We start from the raw sequence: 10,919 nt of genomic DNA on the forward strand, positions 1-10,919 counted from the left end.
GCCCCAGCATCCCTGCCCTGGCCCTCCTGGTGCTCAAAGCTGCTTAGAGTCTGAGAAACCTTCTTTGATCACAATCATTTAAGACTCACCTGATGCTTTTTAGTGGAAGAGAAGTGTTAACACTGTTGCCTTGAAGAAATTGCACCCTGGTATCCTCTGGACGTGGTTTGTGACAGCATTTATTGGAGTCAAATCCCTTCTTGTTTTGGAGTGAGCTACCTTACTCGGCTGTGCCTCAATTTCCCAGCTGTAGGAAGGTGTGCTCTTTCTTCTGCTCTTCCAATATCTTCCAGGGTACTGCAGTCTCTCTGTGGCTGCCTGAATTTGGCCTGTGGCCTGTGCTACTGATAGCAGAGACCAGACTTGGTGGTTTGCCATAATCCCTGCTGCTACTTCCTAAAGTGTTATTAGCCTGTGTTGAGACCATTTCTGTTCCTTTTGAGTCACAAGGACAAAAAGCCACATGGGTTCTCCGGTTTTGGCATGGTTTTTTCATGTGAATTACTGGTATTATCACCAGGCCCACATGTTGGCTTTGGCACAGTGGATGCAGGGCTATTGTGGTGCAGTGACATTTTCCAGCAGGCTCTCATTCAGTTTAAGGGTGCTACATGAGAGTGTCCATCATCAAAGGCTGAGTCTGGGCATTTTTGGGATTTCTGGTTGTTGTTTGGGGCCAATCAGATCCAGTGAAATGGATCAGCTGCTTCCATGAGCAATGGGACAGCCAGGTTTCCACCAAGAGTGCTGTTCAGTCTGGAGAAGTGAAGACTCTGTGGAGACCTTAAAGCACCTTCCAGGACTAAAAGGGGCTACACAAGGGTCAGGGAGAGACTTTTGGCAAGGGAATGGAGTGATAGGATAAGGGGTAGTGGCTTTAAACTGAAAGTGTGTGGGTTTAGACTAGATATTAGGAGGAAATTTTTGAGGGTGATGGGACACAGGCACAGGTTGTTCAGAGGAATTGTGGCTGCCCCATTCCTGGAGATGTTCAAGACCAGATTGGACAGGGCTTGGACACCTGGTCTAGTGGAAGATGTCCCTGCCCATGGCAGGGGGGTTGGAATGAGATGGTCTTTAAGGCTCCTTCCAATCAAAACCATTCAATGATTCCAAGATTCTGATGGAAAACGTCCTGGAGGTCAGCCATGGTTGCTGGGCCAGTAAGTACAATCACAGAGCCTGAAGTGAAAGCAGCAGTTCATTACTAATCACTGTATGAAGAAATGGCTTCTCCATCCCGTAGTTGGTTCAGTGGCTGCTTGGCAGTGCTGGTGTAGATCTGTGATAAATAAACCTTGGCTGCTGACTGTTCCTGACGCCTCCCTGTGAGTGCTTCCCATGCGTGGCGCTGGTCGCAGCCCTTGCACGGGAGAGTTCTTCAGCCATCGCTGGCTGCTTCTCAGCCCTAGCTGCTTCTTCTCTGATCAGATGACTCATGTAACTAGACAACAATAAACTGGTTTTCTGAGTGGCTGCTCATGCCATTTAACACTTCTGACACAATTCCACGATCCTCTAGCTGCTGCCCTTGGAGCACCTGCTGCTCCATCCACACCAGCTGGGATATCTGGTGCCCTTTGGCTTTGATGAGGGGGTTGTGTATGGTGGAAGTGGACCTTGCTGAAGACCTGGGACCTCTACTTTTGGGGGCAGCCTTATGCTTTTGAACAACCTTTCACAAAGCCTTCTTCCTCTGCCGTAGCCCTTCCAAGCAGACGGCTGGTGCGACACCATCAACAACCGGGCGTACTGCCAGTATGACGGCGGGGACTGCTGCTCCTCCACCCTGTCCTCCAGGAAGGTAAGAGAGCACCTCCCATGGCCTTGGCCGGGATCTATGGATTCAGGGGTGACTGCTAGCTATGTTCTTTGGCTTTGCTGGCTGTGGAACCGAGCCTGCAGTGTAACTCTCCCATGAACGGAGAACAAACGCACGGTTTTAAACCAAAGCCAGCTGAAGCTGATGGACAGCATCGTGCTGATTAAGAGCGGGGTTTGGACTCAGGCCAGTGTGATTGAAACCTCAGCCCAGCTCCCACTGAGGTTCATGGGATTTCCTCTCGTTTTGGGAAATGTGTCCCAAAGAAATGACTTCCATAGGACATAGTTCTAGACATGGTGAGTCAGAAGTCACCTTGTGTAATTGAGCTGTCTCAGGGGATTTTTGGTAGGGTCCACTGGCATCTGCTACAAGTGATGTTTTCCTCCCTCTCTGAGGAGGGAAGAATAGTATAGAGGGAGCAACTTGGCATTGGGGTTGCACAGACCCTTCTTTGTGTCCCATCACAATCTTCCCTCCCACCTATATTGCTATCCAGCACTCACAGCCCATTCTTCCTAATCATATCCAACAGCAAAACAAATCACAGGGCATGAAATAATTTCTCACTGCGAAAATATGTGAATTTGGATCTTCTCATCTTTGTTGTGGAGCTTGAATCATTTCTCCTTTCATCACGCATACATACACAGAGAAAAGGAAAAATAAAATCCTGGGAAGATCCACTTGAGATAGGAAAGAAGAGGCTTTACACCCAAGTGATGAGTGAAATCCCCACAACAATATCATGACATCTCAGAGCAAGGCATGGCCAAAATAAAGGATGGGTTCACAGTAGAAAGTGGGGGGGTTCAGTCCCATGGCTCCCAGACCCAGCTTGCATCCCCCACAGGTCCCATATCCTCCGCTCAACAAGCCTCCAGCACATCCCTGTTAAGGCAGATGGAGAAATACAGGGTTTAAACATCAAAAAAATCCCCAAAGCACTCCAGCCCTTCCTTTGCTGATCCAGTCTGTGAAAAATCAAATGTTTTCACAGTAAGAAAAACTCCTGGCTCTGAGCCTGGTGTGTATAAAACCTCTGAAGAAAACTGTTTTCTCGGCTCCCATGGCTCATTACCAGGCCACTGTCAACCAGGAGTCAGCTGCTCAGTGTATGCCCTCCCTCCTTTCTCTGCTACCAGCAGCTAAGGGGACACAAGCTTGCTCGGTCACATGCAGTTATTGTAGAGAAAGTAATGTGAAATGAGCCTCCCAACCTGCACAGGGTGTCTCAAAGCTGCACAGTTTGTGAGTGGCCCTAGATGAACCCACTGCCTGCACCATGGAAGGCTGTTCCTGCTCACAGAGTCTCCATCCTGCCTGGCTTTCCTCAATCCACAATGCACAAGGACACTGCACCTACCTTGGCTTTTACATTGGGCAGTGTGCAGGTCAGCTTTGCAGTTGAGAGTTTGGTTGAGTTCCTCTAAGAGCTGCAGAAGACAAGGCTATGTTATCTTTGTGTTTTGCTGGAAGGCCAGGAGTAGCTGACAGGTCCACAGGTTCAGATACGGATGAAGGGGTTTTCTATTAGTAAAAAGTAAAACTTTGAAACTAATAGACCAAAGTAAAACTTTAATCTGGAGGTGCCTCACCACTGCCAGGCTTAGTCTGAATGTCTCATACCCATCAGGGGACACTTCCCAGGGTTTGACATTTGGGGCACAAGATTTAACCCGACCACTGGCAGCAAAATTCAAAACATATTAACAAAAAGGAAAAGGCTAAGAACAAAACTCAGCTGGGGACAGGTTGTGTCAGAGCCCACTCCTCAGTGAGCACAGAGCCCGGCAGTGCCAACAACAGGGCACGGCCCAAAATGTCTGTTTGTCCACAGCAGTGTGGAGAGGCCTTTTGGAGGGGCAGAGGGGTGTCCCAGGGCGGAGCTGAGCTGTCCCTTTTCTTATAAATGATCAATGAGAGAGCCAAATTAATAAATGCGACAGATTTTATTTTTGCGACCAAAATATGGTCCTCAAAAAGCCACAGTCAAAGAGACAGCGTCGATCCTGGGATCGGCGCTGGGTGAACCTAGATCCGACCTCTGTCGCGCCGGATCTCCCTCTGTTCACCAATGCCCTTTCCAGCAGGGCTGCTTTATACAGTTTTTTTATGCCTGATTCTTTTGTCACCCCGCATATGTTTGAAGTTTCTTTTCACAGTGCAGGGCTGGACAATTGCTGTTTCCTGAGTAGTAGCAAGAGCTGATCATGTCAGGGGAAGTCGTGTATTTAGATGTATGTTTTTGACGACTTGATTGATGATACTTATCAAGTGCTGATTGTCCTTGGGTGTTCCCGGGTGGTTCCGGGGGAAGCCCATCTCTGCACCAGCCATGTTCTTTTATTTGTTAGCCAGGCATTCATTCCCGCTGCCACCAGGAGTTTGGCAACTTCGGGGCGGTAATCTGTCTGTGGGCAGTCCGTGGTCAGAGGCTCGTTAGATGTTTAATTTATCTTACACTTTTTATTTAATACATTTTTCACCTAAGCATGAATTACTTTACATTACATATTACACGTTGCTCCCCCAGGTGATCCCGTTTGCCGCTGACTGCGACCAGGACGAGTGCACCTGCCGCGACCCGGCGGCCGAGGAGAACCAGTAGCGGCGCCATGAGGGCCTCTCTGGGTCAGGCAGCGCCGAGCGGCAGCGGCGGGGCCGTGGCAATGGCGGCGGCGGGGCGGCGGGAGCGTGAGGGAGAGCCGGGCGGGGCATGGCGGCTGCGCTCGGAGGGAATGGCTCCATCCCACCGAGGAGCCCGGGAGGGCGGGCTGTGGCCTCCTCGCCGTCGCTGCTCCCTCCAGAAGCCACACGAGGCGCTCAGGCAGGGATCTGGGGCCGCCTCAGCCACACGCTGGGCTTGGGCCCGTCCACGCCGAGAGCCCGGGTGCTGCCATGGATGTGTGTCCTGGTGCGGCTCCTGGGTGTCTGTCTTTGTCACTATTCACCCCCCTCTGCTGTACAGACTTCTTTTAGCAAGGTCGAGGTAGTTGTGATCTCTCTGCAAATATTTAAACTTAATTATATCTATATACATATATATAATATATATATAAATATATATTATATTTTCTTTGCTCTCGATGAAGCTGAGAAAGGATATCCTTTATCACACACCCATGCTGCTGTGAAGTACAAACCATTGGGAAAAGCACAGGTCAGGGCAGGAGGAGCAGGGATTTTCCTTCCTTGCTGAGCTGGGAGGAGGATGGAGAGAGGAGCCAAACACCCAGGCCATGCCAGGAGAGAGCTCCCCAGGCAGGGAGGCTCCCACCTCACGGTGATTTGGGCATCTGGCAGGGACCAAGTTTTGCCCTTGGTATTTGCCAGTGCTTTGCCTTGTTCTTCTTTGGGTGTGGATCTGGATCAGGATTCTGGGGTTGAGAAAAAATGTTATTGTGCCCTTGAATCATCCCAGTGAGCACAACAGATTCCAAGGGTACCACAGGCATCCATCACACATTATTTTAGAGCCCTCTGGGCAGGGTTATGTGTCCATGGGGATCACTGCATGGTCAATAGGAGCAAAAAGACTCAGCATGCTCCCTCTCTGTCTCTGTCCCCCAGCCACTGCACACCCAGCTGGATGCAGAGGCCAAACCAGTGTAGCTGGGTGATGCTTGAATGAAGGATGCTGTGGTGGTCCTTCTTCTCTTTCCCTCACATCTGAGCTCCAACTGAGTTGTGTTGTCAGTAGCTCTCAGAGGAGACTAGACCCTGTAATGCCAAAAGGACCAAAACCAACCTGTCAGGAGAGTTTGAGAATCTTTTCTCATTGAGATTTTCCTTAGTATTAGTATTCCTTATTATTATCTCTGGCCCAGCCCCTCAGGCTGGACATAGAGTTGCTGATTTCCAAGAGGCTCTTGCTCCTGTAGGCACTAAGTGAAAATCTGCAGATTCAATTCTGGCCTCAAAGAAGCCCAGCAAGAAACTCTGCCCCCATAATTCATTCCCAGAAGTTCAGCTTGGACCCAGCTGCATAAAGGCAGCAGTAGGGAAGGTGCCTGGCTCCAGCTGGGATTATCACTGATGGTTTTGTGCTGTAAAGAGGCAGAGAAAAGAGATAGAGGAGAGGAGAGCAGAGAAGGGATCACAGAGTAGGAACTGATGGCAGTGTCCCGGGTGAGCTGCAGGCTGGGACCAAAGGACTCCAGGCTGTGTCCTGCCTGCATGGCCTGTGCTGTTAGATACAGGCTTCAAACCAGAGTTTGTCTGATGAAGGAGTGGTGGAGAGAGGGTGACACGGTGTGGAGAGACCAGGAATTTTCAAGGCACCGTTGGAAACAGAGCTTCCACTAGCTCTACCCCATCCTATTTTGTCAGGAATTTCCTACCCTTGTGTTTTACTGGAGGACCCGAGTAGGGGCAGAGGTGCTCGGACATCCTACCAGCATCCAGGCAGGAGATGCCTTGTCCTTCTCCAGGCCCTTTCCTGACCCCAAGTGTCCCCATCCACCTGGCCTAGGCAGAGATTTGAAGAGAGGTGGGGGACAATGAGCCCCATTTCCTCTTGGGACACTGATGTGTTTGTTCTCATCATGCACAAGTGACACCACCCCAGAATTCACTGTCAGTTGGGCAGATGGCAGCAATATCTTGTCAGACATCCACGTTTTGATTAAAAAACAACCCTCAAGCAACCCAAGGAAATTCAAATAATAGTTGCCCCCCCCCAGGATGTGCAGCTGGGGCAGCCTGTCCTGCTCCACCAGTGCAGGAAAGGGGAGATCCAGGAATTCCAGCACAGCAGAAGTGGGGTTCTGGCAGCCCCCACAGGTGGGGACAGTGGGGAAATGGGATGAACATCACACCCAGAAACAGAATTGCAAGTCCCAGCATCTTGCCATGACAAACCCTTCCCTGCCTGGTCTAGCATTACCTGGATGCCTATGTGTGTATATACTAAATTTGTATCCTTTTGGCATGAAAATCCTGTTTTTTTCCTCTACTCACCTGTGTGTGCAGGGAAGGGACTGTGCCCCATGGACAGGGGAACTGGGGGGGTTGGGAGAGGAAGTGCTGGCTTGGCTGGTAGACATTTGTGCTTCTTATGACCAGACAGCTTCTACATACTGAAATACTGTTCTATAGCAACACTGAGCGGTTTTTGTCCCCTTTAGGGTTTTATTCACAATGGAGGCTGCTGCTATTTTTATTTTTTTGTATTTGATAATTATTTTTTATAAAAATCTATGAAAAATAAATAATCTTCTCATCCTCCATCTTTCCTGCCTCTTTGATTCACCCAAAAGGGGGCCAGGGAGGTGGTTTGGTCTGACACATTCTTCTCTTCCCAAATTGGAGACTATCCCAGAACAGTCACAGCCCAGTTGGAGATGTCCTTTGGGTTTTTGGGTGTGGGGGGACACTGACCTCCAATGCCACCCCCTAACTAGGGGCTGCTACCCAGGCAGCTTTTGCTGTGCCACCAGCTGCAAGAACACTTTTGCAGAAGGTCTTCTCCTGGTTATGCTACAAACTGGTCACTTTCTGTAATTGAGCCACTTAAAATGCAAGGAAATGTGTGTGTGTGTTTGTGTTCACATCCTTGGGGATGGGGAGCAGAAGGTGACCCACACTAGAGCCAGAGGACCATGTGGTATCCTGGCAAGAAAGTTAAAACCCAAGACAATAAAGTTACTTTAAGATTTGGGGATTTTTTTCATTATTTTCTTCAGTGACCAGGTAAATTTATTACCTGTGGTCTGAGAACCACCAAAAAGCCTTTGCCCTGTGTCTAAACCCCACTCTTCTTCCTCCAGCCATCTCTGATGCTCCTCAGTCTTTTCATCATGTCTGGTCTTTGCACAGGGACTCAGTCCCAGAGGAGGAACAGCATCTCCTGGTGACATCAAATGTCCTCTCTAGGGCAAAGCTCCCCAAATCAGGCACTCTGGAGAGGAGCCAACCGCACCCCTTCCAACACACATATTACCAAACCCTTCCTAAAAACCTACCAATGTGCTGGTGATGCACCCCTTGCAGTCCACTTCACCCTTTTTTGGGGTGGCCTTCTCCAAACCACTGTGGATTGCACACCAGATGACTCCTGAGAAGATTTTGTGATGAGCCAGCTGTGCTGGGATACTGACACAGCAGTTTAGGCTTGCAGCTGCACACCCTGCTGCCACACAGACCCTTTCCTCTTCCTCCTCCTCCTCCTCCTCCATCTCACTCTATAGCCACAGCTTATTGTGCAATGAGATGATAGTTAACTGCATGGAAAATAGCAGAAGGAAAGTATTGGGTGTATTTTTAGCTTTTTTCCTGCAATTTAGCACTGGGAAAAGAAAAAAAAAAAATCAAGTTGTTCCATGAGACTTGATGAAGTCTGGTTTCCTATGGATTTTTGAGCTATAGTCCCTAAATCCCCCCTGTGTCCTCCCAAGTGTCCTGCCTGTCTGCCTGTCTGTCTGCCCAGGCTCTCCCTGCGTCTTCCACCCATCTGGCAGGGCAGGTGGCAATACGTACTGGGCTTGGCCAAGGGACCTGCCCTTGGAAGTCCTGATGGCCTGACCATTAGACACAACACAGCACTGTAAGTGGCTTTTGGCATCTTCTGCAGATCTCACCTCTGTTCAGGCACTGGTTTTCACATTCTTTCTTGGACATTAATACTCATGTTGCTGCTAGTCCTCTGTCAAAAGTCTGCCAGATGGACCAGGACATTCTCCAGGGGTGGTTGATCACTAGAGAGCATCAGCACCAGCACCATGCCATCCTCCTTATATACTAAAAGAATGGCTAAAAGTTGGGTAAAACCCACCTTATATACAAAAAAAATTTTTTTTTGGACTTTGCTTCCAAGTTCCCAGCCTCTGTGAAGGTTTGCAAATCAAGGGCTGAGAGATCCTTGCTGAGGATGTGCAGTTTTTCCCCCAAAAAAAGAGATGTCTGGAGACATCTTTACCTTCCCATGTCCAGCAAGCAGGTGGGTAGGACAAGGCTCAGGACACGGCTCCATCTGTGTGTGCTGAGTGGTTTGGGACTTGGCTAACCCAGTGGGCAGACAGGCTAATGCTAAACTTGTGTGAAGACTCACCCGAGTTCAAAGGCTGAGAATGTTTCATCTGCAACCAAAGATGACATCAACTGGACCAAAACTATAAACAAACACTCCAGTTTGCCAGAGCCAGGGATTACTAACAGCTCCTTTTAATAGTCAGTTAAATTATCATCTGGAGTTTTACATAGTGGTACAATGATTTTTGTTGCTGTTGTTTGAAACCTTTTTTTTTTAATTCTTTTTTTTTAAAGTAATCCAGAAGGGTTTTGTATTTCTTGCCACATGGCTATCTCACCCTAAAGCACCCTACTTTCAATCTACAGTAGTAAAACGTCACATTAGAGTTTTAATAGAACATCAAGGAACATGAATTGTAGCCATCTTTGTAAAGAAAAGGACAAAACTGTCTTTATATGTTAAATAACTCCACGACAAGGAAAAGGTAGTAATGCTATTACAGGGGTATGGACGCAGCAAAGAAAAGTTAACGACCCAGAGGTTCATCTCAGGTGAATGATTGCTCATTAATTCAGAAGTAAAACAAAAAGAAGGGGGGGGTGGTGAAGGAGGTTGCAGAAATGGTTGGAAAACAATCCTCTTGTTGCTGGCAGCTTGGGAAGAATCAGGAGTCCAAGAGAGAAAATATTTTGCAGGCCCACCAGTAGGACCCTGCAGCAGATGTGGGTGGTGTCAGCTCTGCAGGGAATCTCAGAGACACAGAGTGGTTTAACTTGGAGGAGACCTTAATGAGCATTCGGTACTAACCCTGCTGCCATGGACAGGGACACCTTCCACTAGACCAGGGCATGCCTATTTTGGGTGAGCAAGCTCCACACAGCACATCTCACCAAGGCCAGGTCTACAACCAAGGGACAGCCCCTATGCTGGATTGGTCTGGTATCCCATGGTGGCTGCTGGCATTTGTCGGAGAGGGACTCGTGTGGTAGCTGAGAGACTTGGGCAAGATTCTGACTTGCAAAACTAGAGTGAGGATGCCAAGAAGGAAACCCTCACAAAGCCAGGGTCACTGTGAAAATGGCCCCACAGACGTGCCAGGCCCTGCCAGCACAGCAGCTGCAGGGGCACCACAGTGGGCAAAGCAGCAGAGCACAGCCTGCCAGCAGCCTGCACAGTCTGTCACAGGGTGAGGATGCTGAGCCCCATCCAGCTGTGCAAGGATGCTGCCAAAGGACCCCAAAGGAGGGGTGGCTTTCCCCTCCCTCTCCAAAGCCCAGCCCATGGAGAAGCCAGGACCCAGGGAGCAGAGCCCAGCCCAGCTGGCTGATGATGCTGCAGGGCCTTGGTTGCCCATGCAAGGGCTTTGAAGTGTCAGCACAGAAGAAGAACAGAAGTATCTGCAGAGCCTCGGTGTAAATCTTGGGGCCAGATGAAAAAGTAACCTAGGCAGGTGTGAATGCATGGGGTGTCCAGGGTTTTCCTGGCAGTGTCACAGGGAGTGGCTGGCAGACAGCACTGCTCCTGTCCTTGCTGCTGCACCTAGTAAGCAATAAAAGAGAGGAGTCTGCTACCCAAAGGAAAACAGTCTGCATTTCACATAAAGGCCATGTACACGGTATTACTTGGCGAGAAACCAACTGGTGTCTGGGCCAGAGCAGCCTTCCTTCAAACATCCCTTCAAGGTGTTGAGCAGAGGTGCCCTTTGCCCATGGCTGGAAGGCTGCCTGGCTGGAAGTTAAAAGTTGTCTCAGCATCTGCTGGGATAAGCAAATGGATAAACAGAAATGTCTTGGCCAAGAGTCTCGCTAAAAGGAAAAGGAGTGATGACTCAGTACAGATCACCTGCCTCTCTATACCTGCGCATGGAGGTGGCACTGGTCTCACTCTGAGCCCTAAGCCCTTGGCAGCATCAGGCACATCAAAATATAAGGACAAACACATAAGAAGAAGCCAAAAGGATCCAGGAGACTTCCTTCTTGCACAGAGCAAACGTTTGTCTGATGACCCCTGCTAGACACACATTACAGCAATGACACAGGGATGCCCAGGTCATACTGACTGATGGTGGCTGCTCCCAGCAGCTCCCCAGTCCAGGCCAGCTGCCCCTGGAGAGATGTCTGCCCA

The 10,919-nt window shown here is 49.4% G+C and overlaps 1 protein-coding gene across 1 annotated transcript in view; it reads left to right on the plus strand.

Moving 5' to 3' along the window:
* The window catches only part of PAPPA2 (pappalysin 2), an 85,398-nt gene extending 80,955 nt beyond the window's left edge, over positions 1–4,443 (plus strand). The window contains exons 19-20 of the mRNA XM_050977775.1: positions 1,706–1,804; positions 4,359–4,443. Of these exons, the coding sequence (XP_050833732.1) occupies positions 1,706–1,804; positions 4,359–4,433 (174 nt within the window). The 3' untranslated portion in view covers positions 4,434–4,443. The remainder of the gene's footprint in view (positions 1–1,705; positions 1,805–4,358) is intronic.
* Positions 4,444–10,919: the final 6,476 nt, after the last annotated feature.

The sequence above is a fragment of the Serinus canaria genome, chromosome 8 (genome assembly GCF_022539315.1).
Source record: "Serinus canaria isolate serCan28SL12 chromosome 8, serCan2020, whole genome shotgun sequence".
NCBI classification, from domain to species: domain Eukaryota; kingdom Metazoa; phylum Chordata; class Aves; order Passeriformes; family Fringillidae; genus Serinus; species Serinus canaria.